Source organism: Protomyctophum parallelum (assembly GCF_964188405.1).
Source record: "Protomyctophum parallelum genome assembly, chromosome: 4".
In the NCBI taxonomy this organism is placed as follows: domain Eukaryota; kingdom Metazoa; phylum Chordata; class Actinopteri; order Myctophiformes; family Myctophidae; genus Protomyctophum; species Protomyctophum parallelum.
In genome coordinates this window covers 16,998,709-17,019,082 of record NC_139700.1, presented here as the reverse complement: position 1 = coordinate 17,019,082, position 20,374 = coordinate 16,998,709, and the positions used below count along the sequence as shown (strand labels likewise).

The 20,374-nt window shown below is 43.8% G+C and overlaps 1 protein-coding gene across 1 annotated transcript in view; it reads left to right on the top strand.

The window, feature by feature from the left end:
- sema3d (sema domain, immunoglobulin domain (Ig), short basic domain, secreted, (semaphorin) 3D) overlaps positions 1 to 20,374 on the top strand; it is a 58,489-nt gene that overhangs the window by 29,012 nt on the left and 9,103 nt on the right. Inside the window, exons 10-17 of the mRNA XM_083763187.1 lie at positions 2,114 to 2,183; positions 3,307 to 3,451; positions 7,642 to 7,864; positions 9,390 to 9,478; positions 10,805 to 10,846; positions 12,772 to 12,929; positions 17,277 to 17,341; positions 19,995 to 20,134. Of these exons, the coding sequence (XP_083619313.1) occupies positions 2,114 to 2,183; positions 3,307 to 3,451; positions 7,642 to 7,864; positions 9,390 to 9,478; positions 10,805 to 10,846; positions 12,772 to 12,929; positions 17,277 to 17,341; positions 19,995 to 20,134 (932 nt within the window). The remainder of the gene's footprint in view (positions 1 to 2,113; positions 2,184 to 3,306; positions 3,452 to 7,641; positions 7,865 to 9,389; positions 9,479 to 10,804; positions 10,847 to 12,771; positions 12,930 to 17,276; positions 17,342 to 19,994; positions 20,135 to 20,374) is intronic.

Genomic DNA, 20,374 nt, shown 5'->3' with positions numbered 1-20,374 from the left:
GAATCGCAAAAGTGCTTATTATACAGCACATATAACAATACACAAAAAACTGTGCAACGTTTCCATGCTAATAAATAATACAGAACATACATACACAATAGAGGGATTAGACAGTAACCATGGCATGGGAACAGTAGGAGTTAAGTGGGTTGGTGTGAACTTCAGCTGGATATAAATTTCTTTCAAGGTCTTTACATGCTGGGGGTGTTTTCTTTGCGTAATTCATTAGCTGAAAATATACTGTTGAGTATACCTGTAGGCTACATCCACACAAAATGCAAGTATTGGTGATAGTGGCGGTGAAGCAACCCAATTTGTATTCGGAACAAGGTCGATGTTTCACCACAAATGATTCCACCCCCGGTACAACCAAACAGACCCGGGTCCATTTGGGTTCATTTGTAAGGTCCCGGGGTAAATTAACACAGTACAGGGTTATGTTAACATTAACACAGCAAACTATACATCAGTGCCATATATTGTATGATTTTGCAGTGCTTAAAAAATAAACTAGACGAATGTATTTATCCTTGAGGGTAATGCATGGAATAAATATAAGGCGGAGAATGGAGCAGCATCAATACGGTGAGAAAAACAGAATTATGGCAATTAAAAAAAAATCAACAGTATGTTCACAACAAGACGAGCACAGAAAACAAAATGTGAAAGTACACAGTACTATCTGAAGCGTGCAATTTATTGGTTCTCAAAGCTATGCAAAAAAAACCCCATCTGATCTAGAATTTTATTTAACCTTTATTTAACCAGTAAAAACCACATTGAGACTGAAGTCTCTTTTACAAGTGTGAACTGGCCAAGAGAAGAGGCAAGATAAGTGACACAGCTCTGCCAGTAACAATAAATACAAGACAATAACAGGACAAACATGCAACACTCATAAATACAGTACCCGCTACCGAAGAAGCGGGTACTGTATGAAACAGGAACATCTAATAACGCAACCAATAAAGGCTAATATATAAAACTATAAGCAACGAAATTTGCCATTAAACTAAAAAGCAAGATAACCAATATTTGCTATACGTCAAAGCAGGAGCAATGTTTGGGAAGTGTGCCCATGGCAATCCTTTTAAAGCTCACTACGGGAATCCAAGACCTTCTGATCTAGAAGGTCACAAGAAAAATACAAATCTTATCTTCTGTCCCTGCATAGAACAACATCTGTTCAGATGGGGCTCTGTGGCCAAATTCATAAAACTTTGGGGGCCCTTGACATGGAAATGTATTTGAACCTGATCGGAGATTTTTAATGCACAAGATGAGAAAATAAACACTTGGAAGAAAAGTCTGGTCTGATGGTAAATTTATTCCAGAATTAAGATGACTGTATTATGAAGACACAACTGCTCTGAAGGAGTAATTGGGACAACATGACATGAATGCACTTTGCATTGAGTATATGAGAGCACAAAATCAGCAAAGAGGGTGGGTCCTAACATGACATGTTCAGAGATACTGTACTGGCAACAACTGGGCAATGAGCCATTGAAGTTCTGGCTGAAACCAGTAGCTTGACTGGCCCATTGATAGATGTAGCAAAAGTCGCGACCCTTGATAAGGTAAAACCCTGAGAAACAAGGAAGTTGCTGAACAGAATTATTTACACATCTGTGCCCGTAGTCCCGTACCTCTCAAAGGGCCTCCTACCTTGTCTCCTTGATCAGAGCGCACTCCCTAGAGACCTACCAGTTATTACCGTTGGAATTTGAGAACAACATGTTCAAATGAAAAAATAAAGGGAATTAATTGTATATGAACATAGAGAATATTTATATTCTCCAATCAAACCACTATAGTGTTAACAGTCCAGACTCTTTTAACCATCTCGTTTCTATGTGATGTATCATGTGTAGAGGACGTCTTTAACCATCTCGTTTCTATGTGATGTATCATGTGTAGACTGTAGAGGACGTCTTTAACCATCTCATTTGTATGTGATCTGTCATGTGTAGAGGACATCTTTAACCATCTCGTTTCTATGTGATGTATCATGTGTAGAGGACGTCTTTAACCATCTCGTTTCTATGTGATGTATCATGTGTAGACTGTAGAGGACGTCTTTAACCATCTCATTTGTATGTGATCTGTGTAGAGGACATCTTTCTGCTCCCAACCAGAGATGAGAAGAACCCCATCGTGTATGGAGTCTTCACTACCTCTAGGTGTGTCCACCATGCACTCATCACCTCCGTCCACACACACACACACACACACACACACACACACACACACACACACACACACACACACACACACACACACACACACACACACACACACACACACACACACACACACACACACACACACCTCCAGGTGCCACCTGTGGCGTAATTACTTCTCTCTCTCTCAGCCCTGCCGATCCTGTCACTCTTCAACCTAGCTATCTGAATACCACAGAAATACTGTTGTTTTAAAGGAGCATTCAGTGATTTTTGGTGATTCAGAAAACCCCCCGGTCCGCCCCAGTAATAAGATGTGCACATGCACGCACGCACTACAGTGGGGGGGACACGACAGGCCAAGAGCACGCACACCAAGGCCCGCCCCCGCTCGATCATGATTGACGGAAGGCCCCTCTCTATCCTGATTGGATGAAGGCTGGGCCACCTGGCCAAAAACGAAAAAAGTTTTTTTTTACCCCAGGGGTTAACTGGGGACAGGGATGAACTACTTATATAGTCAGCACTCTATAGTAGGGAGAATTATCACAACAAAACAAAAAAGAAGTGATATTTGAATTAAGTCATCCTTGGAATGAGGAAAGAAAAAAAATGACTGGCATACATTCCCTATAAGCTGCTATCTGGTGTTTTTATGTGCTGTTGCTCTGCTCCTCTCCCAGCTGCGCGATTCAATTACTACGGCCCGGTCCGGTAAAGACCCGCCCCCCGCCTGCCCCTGATTGGCCTACCGACACTGCCCTTGGTTTCCAGACTTTCCTCCGAGGTGGATAGTCTGGTGACACTGACTGGTTACTCCATGATGGGAAATATATTGCTTGGTGTTGTCCATATCGGGTTGCAACTCAAACAGGGCTGATTCGGCTAAGCGAACTTTGCAACGTTCGAGACGCCAACTCGCACGCTTTGGCACGCCCGGTGGTGTCTCTCGTAGCTCAAGTTCGCTAGAGACGGCCCCTCTCTACTACTAGTAGGAAGGGGGCCAATCAGAGGCAGGCGGGGGGCAGGTCTTTACTGGACCCGACCGTAGTCTAGAGAATTAGGCCTCCCAGCTCCATCTTCTGGTTTCTTTATGTGCTGTTCCTCTACTCCTCTCTCCCAGCTCCATCTTCCGTGGCTCGGCGGTGTGCGTGTACAGCATGGCGGACATCAGGGCAGCATTCAACGGGCCCTACGCTCACAAAGAGGGACCCGACCACCGCTGGGTGGAGTACGAGGGCCGGATCCCCTACCCCCGGCCTGGGACGGTGCGTCGACCACCGCACGCACGCACGCACGCACCCACGCACGCACGCACGCACGCATGCAGGCAGGCAGGCAGACAGACAGACTGGCACTGTAGGAGTTTATTTATTATTAGCATTGCATGATGTAATTTTTTATCTCAGGTAACATAAATATGATCTTCAGCTTCAGTGCTGATTAACAATAATAAACGCTCTCTATTTGAGGTAGTTGTCTTAAGTGGATGCAAGTGTGAAGCATTAATTCTGTGTAACACGCCATAGGTCTGTGTGTGTGCGTGTGCGTGTTTGGGCTTGTGTGCGTGCATGCGTGTGTGATTATTCATGCATACGTCTAATCAGCGCAGCCTGGTTCATAATGTGTTTGACCACCCAAGTTAACTAGCGTGTCCTGCTAATCATACAGGAATCCATTCTGCATTGTTTGGAAGGCTAATTATCAGTGGTGCATAGAGAAGGTGGTGTATGCTTGCTTAACACTCGCATGTCTGTAGTACGGCCAGGTACCACACAAGCTGACTTCAGGTTATGTCTGTAGTAAGGCCAGGTACCACACAAGCTGACTTCAGGTTATGTCTGTAGTAAGGCCAGGTACCACACAAGCTGACTTCAGGTTATGTCTGTAGTAAGGCCAGGTACCACACAAGCTGACTTCAGGTTATGTCTGTAGTACGGCCAGGTACCACACAAGCTGACTTCAGGTTATGTCTGTAGTAAGGCCAGGTACCACACAAGCTGACTTCAGGTTATGTCTGTAGTAAGGCCAGGTACCACACAAGCTGACTTCAGGTTATGTCTGTAGTAAGGCCAGGTACCACTAGGGGTGGGTCCCGAACCTCGGGACCAATCCGGTACCGAACCGAACATGCTCGAGTACCGGGTACCCATTACAATAATTCAATTTAGGTTCTCTCTATCGGTTCCTGGGTGACACCCTGCACGCACGCACGCACATAAAACAGCTGATTATAATCAGATCATGCTACTCGGAGAGCCAGCAACAGAATGGACCGTGGTAATCGCTTCCTATTGTTGCGTTGTCACACGTCTAACCATTAGACGTGCGATAACAACAACACGGAACAATAGACTCCAACGACCCTCGGCCATTGAAATGTTAATGCTTAGATGCATGCAGAAGACGCTACATTTCGCTCCCTCCAGAAAGACTGGAGCGAGCAGAGCGCATATGCACGTAGACACATACATGTTCCGACCCAAACGTTGAAGAGCTAAAGTAAACGTGACACTGTTGTGATTAAACATAATGTGCCACGAAAAATAGCTGTCCAAAATAGCTGTCCATAGATGTCCAAACATGATCGCCTCGTTCAGAAACAAAAAACAAAATATATCTCCCTCCCTCCACAGAAGCGCAGTGATGCCTGATTTATTCTTCGTCGTACACGTGTTATGCTTGCATGCTGAAAATGGCTGATCGACAAGCTCACAACGCGTTGCGGACGCAACACGTTGTGAGCTTGTCGATCAGCTATTTTTAGCACGTGGAAATAGGCAGGCTGTGAGAACTGAGACCCTTCACAATAAAAGCATGCAGCTTTCACAAGATGGCCCATAATAAAGACAAGGAAAAGGATTAAGAATTAGGTGGCATTTCACATTGCATATGAGCTATTCTTTTCTCCAAAATGTATTTAAAATATATATATATAATTAAGGAATTAATTTGGATAATGGTAATGGAGATATTGTAAAAGTTGTCACTTTATTAATCCCAACACTGTATGTATGTATATATATATATATATATATATATATATATATAATATATATATACACATTACCTGACATTGAGCTTTTTTGTTAAACATTTGACCTCTTTTATATCATTTTGGAACCGAAATAGGGAACCGTTAAGAACCGGAATCGATAAGCAGAACCGGAATCGGTACCGGACTCGAAAAAATCCTAACGATACCCATCCCTAGGTACCACACAAGCTGACTTCAGGTTATGTCTGTAGTAAGGCCAGGTACCACACAAGCTGACTTCAGGTTATGTCTGTAGTACGGCCAGGTACCACACAAGCTGACTTCAGGTTATGTCTGTAGTACGGCCAGGTACCACACAAGCTGACTTCAGGTTATGTCTGTAGTAAGGCCAGGTACCACACAAGCTGACTTCAGGTTATGTCTGTAGTACGGCCAGGTACCACACAAGCTGACTTCAGGTTATGTCTGTAGTAAGGCCAGGTACCACACAAGCTGACTTCAGGTTATGTCTGTAGTAAGGCCAGGTACCACACAAGCTGACTTCAGGTTATGTCTGTAGTAAGGCCAGGTACCACACAAGCTGACTTCAGGTTATGTCTGTAGTACGGCCAGGTACCACATAAGCTGACTTCAGGTTACAGTATGTCTGTAGTAAGGCCAGGTACCACACAAGCTGACTTCAGGTTATGTCTGTAGTAAGGCCAGGTACCACACAAGCTGACTTCAGGTTATGTCTGTAGTACGGCCAGGTACCACACAAGCTGACTTCAGGTTATGACTCGGAATCGACCGTCCCAGAATGTAGTTCTTTTTTGGTATTTTATTTACCTCAAAACACAGAGTGAACGACCCATGCTGGATTTGACTGTGCAGGCAAAAACAATACTTCCAGAATAAAGACTTATCAACAATACACTTTCAAATAACAGAAAGTAAGAGGCTATGCCTTCCTGGAAGGCCCTGGCAGCTCGCCCCTGGAGTTGTCTCCTTTGTTAGTCTCAAGCAAAACTGAACATCTTCCACTCAGGATTCCCTCCCAAACATTTCCACAAGCCTCCCTTATATACCAGGTGAGACCCACCCACAATGATTAGTAATTGGACCAATCTACTCAAACAAGGTAAACCATGACCCATGAGTTAGACCAACTATACAATTACACATTTCCTTCATAGAGTCTGAATGTTTTCCAAGGCATCAAATCAAACAATTATGATAGCATTAGGCAACACAGAGAAGTATTATGATGCTACACATAGCCAGCCACACCTCCAAGGAGCTTGATGACAGTCAATTTATGGAAGCAGCTGTGCAGTGTGCGTGTGTAATGTTCAGTTTCACATTGTGGAGTCTTCTAGTGTCTATAAGGCACGGGTTGCCCCGTGACATTGACTACTTGAACAATGGGCTGTCTGGAGGTGTGAAGTAAGGGTGACAGGGTTGTCAGTTTGACCGAAAACGAAGTATGCATATTTAGAAAATGTTTCAGATAAAAAACAGAGATGATTTGAATTGAATATTTATTTAGGAAGGAGAACCTTCTTTAGAGTTTCATGGGCAAAATCTCAAAATGGGTCAGAAAGACCTCTCTAAGTGTTAACAACTTTCAACCTGGCGCCCTTGTTTTTGGTATAGCATTACAGGCAAAAAAGTCATTCTAGGTGGACATAGCAATCTGGTGTGAGCTTGTAGATCAAGTGGTTAAGCTAGACACTGAGACAGTGTGCTTGAAGTGAATAGGCAGTGCATAGGCATGCAGGCAGATGTCATCAGCACTTGCGGTTCTCCTGTCTACCACCAGAGGGAGACACACCCCATGCAGTTTATTGACAGAGTCCAGCGTTTCAAAATGCATGCATGAAAGTTCCAACATTTACAAGGAAACAAAATGCCAACATGTAGATTCCTATGTTAGATAGGCTACAGGGTATACATTTTATTAGGCCTACATGCCTTTAACAGGCCTACACTAGACATTTTAATTATTGTGGCACAGGGGAAGATAAAGAGGTGTTGTCGTGTGATAGAAAATCTACACACGTGTACATTTATATATATACACACAAATGTATACATTTGAAACTTGAAATGGGACATTCTGCATAATGAGTACTTTTACTTTTGGTACTTCAAGTACATTTTGATGCCAATACTTTAGTACTTTTACTCAAGTCTATTTTGAATCCCAGACTTTTACTTGTAACAGGGTCATTTCTACATTGCAGTATTGACACTTTTAGTAAAACATTTGTGTCCGGGTCTGGAGAAAATAGACAACTGTGAAGTTCAGCAAATTAGCAAAATAGCAATGGGTTTGGATTTGTCCTGTTTATTTATCCTTGTTTTCTATATTATCTAAGAGTGTATGTCTGAGAACCTCATTGTAACAGATATCCGTTTTAGAATCATTAAATAGCTTAAATTACTATACTTTCTCCACCCCCCCCACCCCCACTGCAGTGTCCCAGCAAGACGTACGATCCGAGGATCAAGACCACCAAGGACTTCCCGGACGAGGTGGTCAGCTTTGTGCGCTTCCACCCTCTGATGCAGCGCTCTGTGCGTCCGCTGACCGGACGGCCCATCTTCACGCGCGTCCGCGTTGACTACACCCTGACCCAGATAGTGGTGGACAGAGTGAGCGCCGAGGATGGGCAGTACGAGGTCATGTTCCTGGGGACAGGTGAGGTCATGTTGGTGATAACTATTAATTAGAACATTTTTACCTGTTCACCTATCACGTACAGGCCTACTGTAGGTGAAAATGACAAAATGTGTGATAAATATTAAAAAGCTACTCCTGTGGAAGGGTTATCATGTATTAATTTTATTTTATTGATCCTATAAACAATTAAATATAATGTTTATTCCCACTCAATTCATAATTAATGTTCCAATTTTGGAGGTCCCGATCTGGCTCATGGACTAAAAACTGGTTCTGAACTGAACCGGGTCCCAACTGGTGGAAATGGGGCCTCAGACTCTTGATTACTGCCTTCCAGCTGTTATTCCAGAACTCACCAGAAGATGGTGCTTTATCACCAGGGCAGGAATCAACCGCAACCAAACATAATGTCTGTGTGTGTGTGTGTGATCCAGATTCCAGCCACAGTGTGCATATTGGTCATTATGTTTGCGCTAGAGCAGGGGTGGGCAACTGGCGGCCCGCGGGCCACATGCGAGCTTGTATATTGGCTATTTTTGCTTTGACAGTAATATATGGCCCTAGGGAGTGAGTGTGGAAATATAGTGGCCCTCTCCATGGTCAAAGTTGCCCACCCCTGCGCTGGAGGATTGTGTGAATGGATGTTTTCATTGGGGAGTGTTCCATTCCCCATCCTGTCTGTCACTCTGAATAACAAGATTATTTTAAATCATCTTGTGGCCAGTGGTGTAAAGTAGCTGAGTACATTTACATGTACATCTTTGAAATATTTGTACTTTTTGTTTTGCAATTTCCAATACTTTTACTTGTACTCTACTCCACTATACATCTCGGATCCAAATATTGTACTTTTAGTCCACTACAATTGGACAATTATTTGAAAACATTAGTTACTGGTTACATTGTACATTTTCATTATTATTACAAAACATAGCCTATATTAACCACCTCAGCCCTATATATTTGTGTCATTTGAAAATAGGCGATCTACAAGCTCACAATGCGTTGCGATGTGATGCATTGTGACGTATTGTGGGCCTGTAGATCTGCTATTTTCAAAAGATTTGTAATTTTCTATACATTAACATCTGAAAACTGTACTAACGTTTACGTGTAACAGAGTATTTCTACATCTACTGTACATCTACATTTCTACTTTGCACCACTGCTGAATAACCAGACTATTTTAAATCATCGTGTGGCCAGGAAATGGCCAGAGGAGTGGCTTGTCTGTCGGATTCAGTTTGAAACAGAGCTGCTACCTGCATGGGCTGATTTGCATTATTTAGTATTCTATGGTCCTCTATGAAAAATACATGGCTAGTGGTTTGCTTGATTCATAATTTCCATCACTTTGTTTTGTCTTCTCTCTGTGCGTGTGTGTATGTGTCTCTCTCTCTCTCTCTCTCTCTCTCTCTCTCTCTCTCTCTCTCTCTCTCTTTCCCACAAAAACACATCCATACACGCACACGCACGCGCACACACACACACACACACACACACACACACACACACACACACACACACACACACACACACACAGATGCTGGTTCGGTTCTGAAGGTAGTAAGCATCACTCAGGAGAACTGGTCCACAGAGGAAGTTGTGCTTGAGGAGCTCCAAGTGTTCCAGGTGCTGCGCACGCACGCACGCACGCACGCACGCACGCACGCACGCACGCACGCACGCACGCACGCACGCACGCACGCACGCAGGCACGCACGCACGCACGCACATACGTGCGTGTGAAGGCTGCGAACATACACGCACGCACTCACATACTAAAGTCCTGATTACTGACAGATGCAAATGTCCGCCTTTCAGTGCGGTCCTCACGGGGCGAGTTGACTCATCATCATACGGTGAAATATTCATCACATCTCTATTCTAAAACATCCGTAGGGCCCATGGCACTGCTCCGGTGGCACGCCAGTGACGCCACGTATTCTAAAACGTCCGTATGGCCCATGGCACTTCTCCGGTGGCACGCCATGTATTCTAAATCGTCCGTACGGCCCATGGCACTTCTCCGGTGGCACGCCATGTATTCTAAATCGTCCGTACGGCCCATGGCACTTCTCCGGTGGCACGCCATGTATTCTAAATCGTCCGTAGGGCCCGTGGCACTGCTCCGGTGGCACGCCACGTCTGTGAAATATTTGCCATCCGTCCGCTTCCATGATGACATTTATTTGCAGCGGAGATCCACATTTATGTTGTTTTGTTCTATCCCAGCGGCGTCTAGGGCTGTCACGATTACACATTTAAGTTGACGATCACTTCTCACACTAATTGTGATTAAGGATTTAATTGTGTTTTTGGCATTGAGCACTGGAACATAAGAATACAAAAATGATTTCTGTTTGCCTCGTAATAAAAAGATGCACATGGAAACGATTATGGCGATTATGTCTAAATAATTATCTAAGAAAATTGCGACAGGCCTAAAGCCAACGTGACCCTCCGACGTGTAATTATACAAATTAAATCCTATGCTCATTGCTCAGTTGACCGGAGTCCCCCGGGCTCTGTACTACGCCACTTTCTGTTTTGGCGCTACACGCTATCGCTTCGCTGAAAATAAGCGATGTACAAGGTCAACATCGCCTCACAGTGTGACACAATGTGTTTATTATTATTATTATTATTATTACCCTTATTATTATTTTTATTTTTTGTAGTAGTAGTATTAGTATTCAGCCAGCTAGCAATGGATTAAATGCTCCAATTTTTTTCCTTCAAAGATAAGGAATAGTGCATTGAATTTGACTGTTAGTCAGATTTGCCGTCACCAGTGACAAAGCTTCTTAGGGAAATATTTTAATGCAGACTGTGGCCCCTAGAGTTAATCCTGCCCTGGGATGGGCGTTGGGATGAATTGATATCTAGTGTGAGCTGTGGAGCATCATCTCTGGGTCGGCCTGTTTGAAGCTTTTTGTCTGTGTGTTTCTCTTCTAGGTTCCCACTACCATCCTCAGTATGGAGATGTCCTCCAAACAGGTTAGGCCTCATTCACACATCTCTCATTCTGCTCTCTCTATCTCTCTCTCTCTCTCTCTCTCTCTCTCTCTCTCTCAGTGGTTCTCGAAGTGGGTCATTGAGGGAGTTCCAGGGGGTCCCCATCTTAAATGATAGTTAAGATAGGAACCAAATGGACCCTTATGGGTCTGTAACTCAGAGAGTATACAAATATGGAACCAAAGACCCATAGCCTAATGCATGTCAAACTGGGGGTCCTTGAGATGAAATGGTTGAGAATCACTGCTACTGCATGGCATATCTTTTCAAATGGGGGTCTGCAGACTATAATAAGTGTCAATCTGGGGGTCCTTGGACATGAACACGTTTGAGAACCACTGCTCTTGAAAGGCATGGAAACCACTGCACTTTTGTTCACATTTTGTTCTTCCTTTCTTTCTTTCTCTTCATTAACTGAAGGTCGTGGGTGTCAGTGAACGCTTCACCTCCAATCACTGCCTCTCTTAATCTTCTCGTGTGTGTGTGTGTGTGTGTGTGTGTGTGTGTGTGTGCACACATGTTTTTCCACAACCATTCTTCTCCACCTCCTTCTTCACACGAGCCACAACTGTTTTTGTCTCTTGTTTGCACGTTTTGTTTTGGAATCTCCTGTGAGATGTGTTGCAAGCATATCTGTAGCGGTGGCTCTTCCCATTATAAAAAAAAGGAATCCATCCTCTTGAGAATTCCTGCCTGCTCCCCCGTGTCAACGGCAACGGCGGTGTTTATTTAAGGTTTTGACATTTAAATGAGCTTCAGAGTTATGACACTTCGGCTGTCACGGCGATGGAGCATTTTCTCAGCGCATACAACCCCCGAGGGCTTTTTCCTGTAACTGCCTTGGTAAAATATTTAAGAAGAACAACAACAAAAAGAAAGAGGCAAACGTCAAACAAATTGAGCTTTTTCTGGGTATAATGACTCCTTACCAACAACCATGAGAAGTCTATGACGTTGTTTCAGCTAAGCTATATTTTTAATTCGTTTGCGAGCGCTGTGGACATTATATCGAAAGCTCACATCCTGTGCTGTCTGTTTGTCCGTCTGTCTGTCCATCCGTTGGTCCGTCCGTCCGACCGCCGCCCCACTGTTCTCTGTGTGGTGTTGTCTGTGTCCGAGCCATTGAAGGAGAGTTACGACGTCTCTGTTCACTTCATGGGGCCAGTCCAATGGCGGCTCCGTACAGCTAGGGTCGGCTATGGGGAGCCGAATAGTTGGACTGGAAGTTGACATAATGCACTGGACTCAGGCCAGCCCAGCTTTAATGATCTTAAATCCCTTCTTTTTATCGTTTTTTAGTAATAGTACAACATAAACATTACAGAGACTTTAGTTGTCACTGACTGTACAATACTTTAAAACAGTTGTCATGTTGCACACATAGGCCCTACCTAAAATTGCAGATATTTGCGCCGCTCTCTTTTTTCAATGATTTTCAAACTCCAGTTTGTCGAACTCCACCTCATGCATGACTAGCGCTCGAGTTATTGTTGTTCTGCCCTCTCAATGGCGCCACTCTGGTCTGTGTGTATACTGTAGCCCCAAAGGTATAGGTGCACTCACCGGCTACAGATCCTATAGCCTGTGGAGACCGTAACCATGACAACAGAGCACATTATAGCCCGTGGCTGTACCTACGCATTAACTATGAAACTCCACTGCTTACAGTATGACTGAGGTCACAAAAAGGCCAAGCTCGGAAGCCATTGGCCAAAAATGAACAATAGAAAAAATGAAAATATTCAAAATTTGCCTCTGGGTGTACCGCCCAATTCCCGGTGTAGAGACCGGATGTTGCCTGCCCGTTCATGACTCTCCTTCAGCCGTCCTATTCCGGTGGTGCACCTTTGTTTTCATTACCTTTTTTTTTCTATACTTTTTATATCTTATATCTTTTATCTCCACAGCAACAGCTGTACGTGGGCTCCAGTGAAGGGCTCGCCCAGGTGTCTGTGAGCAGATGCCAGCTTTATGGCCAGGCCTGCGCTGAGTGCTGCTTGGCACGTGACCCGTACTGCGCCTGGGATGGACACACATGCTCACGCTACGTCCCTGCATCCAAGAGGTACACCGCTGTCTGTCTGTCTGTCTGTCTGTCTGTCTGTCTGTCTGTCTGTCTGTATATGTATACGTAGAGCGGCTACGTGTTGCTAATTGTACTGCCACTGAGTCTGAGTGCAGTGATTCCTCCTCCCCGCACCCCCCCCCCCCCCCCCCCCCCCTCCACTCACACACAGGCAGCGGGGCACACCACTCAAGACAGGACAGGACAACAAACCTTTTTTTTCTTTTCAGTTTACCAAACTATAATCTACAAGTTAGTTATGGTGTGGGCGCTATAGTTAATACCCTTGCGCAGCACGAGGTAATTAACGCCAGCTGCAAACAATTCGGTCTTTGATTGTGTGATTAACGAATTATATAAAAATCTTTTTGGGCCAAATAACAAATATAATAACAAGTAGGCTAATCCTCCGAAAAAGCACGCATGGGCCTTTATTTGCAAACTTAGTCAGCCTCATTTATATTACCGTATACAGTGTTGAGTTTGCAGCTCTCCTATTTTCTGCGCGCCTCTTACCGTGGCCTCACCACCTCACAACAGCACTCCACAAGTCCACCTCCCCAAAATAATCATTCGTGCCATACTCAGCCTATGCACAACCGATTGTTTTAATTCAAAGTGGTATATATTCTGTGAAATGTTTATTGTCATCCTGTGTATCTATAGTGTTGCTGCTTCCACATGCAGTGCGTTGGGAGCTTACTATTTTGAGTATTTTCGGTGCACACTCACCATGAATCCAAGCAGAGGTCCTCACAAGTATAGGTAAAACACCACCGCCACCACAGTCCTCAGCGCAATGGCCCTTCGCGCAAAAATATCTAACTTGTGCTATACTCAGCCAATCCTCAACCGATCGTTTTAATTCCAAATGGTCTATACTTATATTTTCAATTTGTTATGGGTGTATAAGTCATAGAGTCAGAGAAAGGAGAGAGATGGTAGGGTAAGCACTAAGCCCTGTTAGCCATGCAGCCTATATTTCATGAGCTGTGGTGGCATGTTAGGCCTGCACTCTCTCAATTAGGGATTTTCCCAGCGGTTAATTTCACTGATGTGTACAACCTTTATTCAAATAGTTGCAAATGTATTAATTAAAAAACTGAGCACATGTATTTTTGATCTATAAGGGCAAACCTCATTTGAAAGAATATATTCAGAGTATATGACCGCCTTTTAAAATCTATATAATATTAGAATTTTACACAGCTGTGCTACCAGTCTGTTTGCACGAATCTGGGTCAAATCAATTAAGCAGCAGTAACTGCCTATAAGCTCCCCTATTCTCAATATTAAATAAAAAAAACAAAAGACTTTGCCTGCTATGTACTGTATGTTTATCATACCTTTTAAGTTTGCACTAAAATGCTCGACAGGAACTTTAACCAAATAACGGCCTACTGCAAATAGCAGCCTAGTTCCTTATAAACGACGGGGTCCAAATCGATTTTGCATATTAACAGCCCGGGCTACCATTTGGAAAAATACGGTATACAAACATCGGCATCGGTGACTATCGGCTAGATTGTTTTTTTTTAACATCAGTATCGGCCAAGAATTTCCACATCGGTTCACCCGTACTGTCTGTCTGTCTGTCTGTCTGTCTGTCTGTCTGTCTGTCTGTCTGTCTGTCTGTCTGTCTGTCTGTCTGTCTGTCTGTCTGTCTGTCTGTCTGTCTGTCTGTCTGTCTGTCTGTCTGTCTGTCTGTCTGTCTGTTTGTTCTATCTACTCTATTTCTGCACATACACACACTCACACATGCGTATTTATCTTTTGTAATTGCTTCCTCATTCCTTCACTTTCTATACTGCAAAACAAACATTTCCCGTTCATTTCTCACTGTCACAGAGGTATGTTGATATATTGAGGTGTCCAAATGATTTACAGTAGTGAACCTGAAGAGTGTTGGTGTCAAAGGAAAGGGAAAAAAACAATTCAAACAAAGCCGGTCTTGGCTAAGTTCTCCTGAGTCTTGCGTGTGTGGCTGTGTGGCTGTGTGGCTGTGTGTGTGTGTGTGCGTGCGTGCGTGCGTGCGTGCGTGCGTGCGTGCGTGCGTGCGTGCGTGTGTGCGTGAGTGCGTGCGTGTGCGTGAGTGCGTGCGTGCGTGTGCGTAAGGCCTTCTAGTCCTTTATTGTTGCTCTGTCAGGAGGAGTTCAGGGTTCTTACTGAATATGTTTTCTATTCCAGTCCTTTTCACCTCTTCAGCGTTTTTTTGTTTCCATGCCACAGGGCGTTAGTCCGTCTCAGGACTGAGGCATTGATTGGAAATGCCGTTCCTCACATGATTAATGCTACTGCCATTCCAACAGCTCAGGAGTGCAGTCCTTGAGGGGCAAAAAATGTGAACGCACGTGCATACATGTATGCCTTTTGCTCGTGCGCACACTTTTCTATTGTGGATCTATCGGTTACAGATAGCAAGCTGTGCCCTGCTGTTGTGAGGGGGTGGGGGGGTCACACCACGGCATTTGGGGTCAGTGGGGATGCTGTTATTCGATGTGTGGACGGTGGAAGCGATGCTTTTAGCGCAGTGGGCTCTTTCTTTTGAAAGCTGATCTTCACATGTGTCATTGAGCGTGGGCTAAGAGATGACCTGCCGGTCCAACAGGGCTGACACACAGGGAGGAGGTGCTGACATGAAAACTCAGCGGAGGAGACCAAGTGAACAAAACCATAGAAGAGTCTGAAACCACTTGTGTTGACACTGATTGCGTGCATTTCAGCCGATATTGCAGGGTCTGACGTCGTTTGCAGGGGAAAAGGAGACTTTGAATGTTAAGTTGTTCGAACCCATGCAAGAGCTAACGGTCTAGTGACAATAGTCACTAGAATGTAGGAATACATTTCCAATTCTTGAGTTCTGATATTAAAATAATTTTAGCTGAGGTCTAGTCAGAGCATAACCGGAAGATAATTTCCCATTCATTTTTCCCATAGATGTTTCAGAAACTATTTATTTAAAGACCTTTACGTTTTTCTTCTTTCTAATTTTTTCTTCGGCCCAATTTGTTTTGTTTATTGTCATGATTTGTCAGGAGCCGAGTTATCTTTGTCCGAGGCTTTAAAGGACATTAAATAAACACTTTTTGCATCGGCTATGGTGAAAATGAATGGGAAATTATCTTCCGGGCCGCTCGTTGTTCTGAAAGGGGACTTGTATATAGTAGGAGCAGGTATAGTCTGCCACTAACTGTGTTCCATTCAGTTTTACTTAAATTGCAGCAACACTCCGAAGCGCTGGTAATTGAACGTCAGAATCAGTGAGTCTTGTTCCTATTAAATGAACCAAGAGCTTATAGTCTTTGTTTAAATTGGCCGTTATTAAGAGCAGCTGTTATGAAGATGTGAAGGCCGGGAGAGCCAGTGATGAGGTGATATCTGGAATGTAGCGTGCATAGATTGGAGCTCTCAGTTTAACACATATCTCATCATAGACATTAAAACTAGAAAGACGCTTGAATGTAGTGACATACATTATCCCATTTAGGATGGGAACCCCTGTTGGGGTTTTACCCTTCAATTCAATATTTTTATTTTATTTTTTATAATCATTTGACATTTTTAGAATCGGCCTCAGGTCTAAATGGGTTATTTTACAAGTGTAACATTTTATATATGATTTCTTATACGATTTTTATATAAAAGGAGAAATAAAATAAAGATATAACGATAGAAGTGCCCTACTTCGAGAGACTGTTCACTGTAATGAACTGTAATGGCTGATTTAGTGTTTGGCACTCACTGTACACGATTATACACTCACTGTACACGGTTTTATTGAATTCAGAGAAAATATGCTTCAGTTTCACAATTTGTTCTCTTGTTTTCTAGTCTAAATGGCCACAATATACAGTTTGTCACACAGTATAAAAAACTATCTGAAACCATTTCAATTTAGGTGCATTTTTGTGGGTCATTTTGCACGACGCTTCCATCAAAGCTTATTTTCAGGCAGGGAAACATGTGGAACTTGTTTTAAACAATTTGTTTATCAGAATCTTTATCCATTCTCGAAGAGGGCGAACAAGACATAGTACACTCGATGGGTTATCAGTCTGGGAATGGCTCCTTAAATGTTAACGACCACGGAACCCTGCTACCCCCACAGGCCATGTTGTCCTCATGCAGTCACACGTGCATAACAAATCCCACAGACAGAATGTGAACTTGTAGCCTCACTCAACTAATGTGTGTGTGTGTGTGTGTGTGTGTGTGTGTGTGTGTGTGTGTGTGTGTGTGTGTGTGTGTGTGTGTGTGTGTGTGTGTGTGTGTGTGTGTGTGTGTGTGTGTGTGTGTGTGTGTGTGTGTGTGTGTGTGCGTGCGTGTGTGTGTGCGTGTGTTCTCCAGGAGGGCCAGGAGACAGGACATCAAGAATGGAGACCCTGCCGTTCAGTGCTGGGACACAGAGGACAGTACGTAGATCTTGATTCCATTTTTACTTCCGTATATTTAGATAAAATGTGATGTTTATTACTTGCGCAAGCAGAGTGTGCAAGTACTGCGATCGGCTGGGTATGTATGTCGGTGTATTCAGTCGGCCAATCAGGGACCAAGAACAGCGATCGGCTGGGTATGTTTTTTTGCCTGAGGTGATGCCAGTGGTGAACGCATCTCATGGCGCGTTCTGCTTGCGCGCAAGACCGCAAGTAGGCCATACATGGCCTACTTGTGTGAAATGCGCAAGTTGGCAGCTCAACAGAGTGCATTTATAGTTGTTTATTGTCACTGCACCGAACTTTTGCTTAGTGCATCCACTTAGAAACAAATATAGCAGCATCAAGAAAGACATACAGATACAGCAGCACTATGCCATAAACTGTAACGGCGGGGCTCCACTGGGCGCGTTGCGTCTTTGTCGCGTGCGTCAGAAAACGAACCGGGACAATTTTAATGCAGTAACGCAACGCAACGCGGGCAGTGGAGCCACCCTTCATTGATTAAAAAGGGAACATTCCCTGACGGTGACGCTGACGCGCCCGGTGGAGCCCCGCCGTTAGGCCGTCATAGTCAATTCATCATAGTAAGTTGTCGAATAAAAACATCCATAATGCATGATAATAAATCTTGAGAATCACGAGAATCCATCCACTAGATAAGATATTGCACTTGCCCAATAGCTCATATTGTATTGCACATCTGGCATCACAAACAAAGAGAACAGAGGCTGTGTGTGTGTTTGTGTGCAGGGATGTCGCTGACCATTTGGTTTGTGCTGCTCCCCCCCCCCCCCCCCCCCCGACGAGAGTGCTGCGTATCAGCTACTTTCGCTGTTTGCGTTATTAAAAAAAATCATTTTATTATGGCACATTTTGTTGCCCCCTCGGCGTGTTGCCCTACTCGCAGTAAGTGTGTGTGTGTGTGTAAGTGTGTGTGTGTGTGTGTGTAAGTGTGTGTGTGTGTGTGTGTGTGTGTGTGTGTGTGTGTGTGTGTGTGTGTGTGTGTGTGTGTGTGTGTGTGTGTGCGTGCATGCGTGCGTGCGTGCGTGTGCGTGAAGTTGCACAGTGCACAGTTGCACACGCGTGTGTGTGTAGCCTACATGTATGTGTATTTGGGGGAGAATGAAGGTATGAGTCCATCAATCCATCACAGTTCTTGGAAAGAAGCTGTTGTTTTCCAGTATCTTAGTCCTGACCTTTAAGACACTGTGTAGTGTCAGTGTGTACAACATGTGCCGTTTGAGAACTTCACGTGTTCTGCCACTGGCAATTTAGTAGAATGTCAGTGCATTGTCAGAAACAGAAAAAACAGCACAAACTCACAAACCACGTCTCCCCTTCTCATGCAAGTATAAAGTCACAAGTATACCAAATTTTATGAGGCAGTTTTGTTTTGTTTAAAAAATAAATAAAAGGTTTTCTTAGCTCTGACCGTGCATTGGCAGGTTTATCGGGAAAGTCGCTTATTTTGATCGCACAACATTTTTGATTTTATTTCATTATTTTTTTCACCTGTCTTTCGTAATGGTGATGTGTCCACACAGTGTTTTGTCCCAAATGAGCTTCCGTAAAAAGGCGAGCGGTCGATAAACCCCTCCTCCCTGCTCAGAGCTATACAGCGCGCTAAAGAAGGATTTATTTTAAATATTTTTTGCCTCTACCACTGGTTAATGAATATAATAAGATACTGTATATCCATTAGTATACTATTATAATAATTATATTAGATTACGGTAAGAAAACGGCTAGTCCGGAATTCTCCTTTAAGCAGCCACACCGGCCAAATTAAATGGACACAGAGCAGGTAAATCAGTGACCTGTAGTATTTGGCTCTTGTGCTATTTGTTTCCGCTGTGTTATTCGTTTCCGATCTACCACGCTATCTACCGCGACGTTACAACAAAGGCCTTGCAAGCGGTTTGCGGTCACGCGGAAAATAAAGAGATCTTTTGTCCTTAAAACCTTGGCTGTCGTTTGTCCTCCAATTGAGCCTGTCAAGCTGTAGCTTATCTGCAGATTTGTACAGCTGAAATTAATCAAATAAATGTTTCCTTCATGTATTGTGCCAAATATCGCTGATCCTTTTTTCTGAATGTGCTATGGTATAATAGCTAACTATACAACAACATCACCTACTCAAAGAAACACTACTGCTGTACCGGTGGCGGTATGTCTGATACATACTGAACTACCGCATGTAGTAAACCACTGTTTCCCAAACAGTGGTTTACAGTAGTGTGTCACGGACAAATTTTTTAGTCTTTATACGATTTATATAAATAGTATAATCATTAATTTGGTATTAATTCATGAAAACTTTAGCTTTTTTTTGTTTTCATGAAATTAAATGATTTTAATAAGTTGCCTTATATATAAGTAATTTCTTGAATAAATGAAATAAAAACCGAAGAAATTCCATAAATTAGAAAACAAATGTTTAAGAAATAGTGAAAATAGCCGATCTGCAAGATCACAACGCGACGCGAAGATCGGCTATTTTCACTCATTTGGGTCCCAGAGGACTGTCTAATATTTTGGGTCTTTTGGGTCACAGCAGGCTAAACAGATTTGGGAACCAACTGCAGTAAACGATGCATAAACAGTACATATACGTCTGATCTCCCTCCAGGTTCTGGCCGAGGACGGGTGGAGGAGAAGCTTCTCTTCGGAGTCCAGAGCAATGCCACCTTCCTGGAGTGCATTCCCAAAAGTCAGCAGGCCCAGATCCGCTGGTACATCCAGAGACCTGGCTCCGAAGTCAGGGAAGAGGTCAGAGAGCGCTCACATGCTCACGTGCTCACACGTGCTCACACGTGCACGCACGCACAACACACACACACACACACACACACACACACACACACACACACACACACACACACACACACACACACACACACACACACACACACACACACACACACACACACACACACACACACACACACACACACACACACACGCATCTGGTGTGTGAAGGTAGGTGCTGTTTTCGTTTGCCCTATGCAC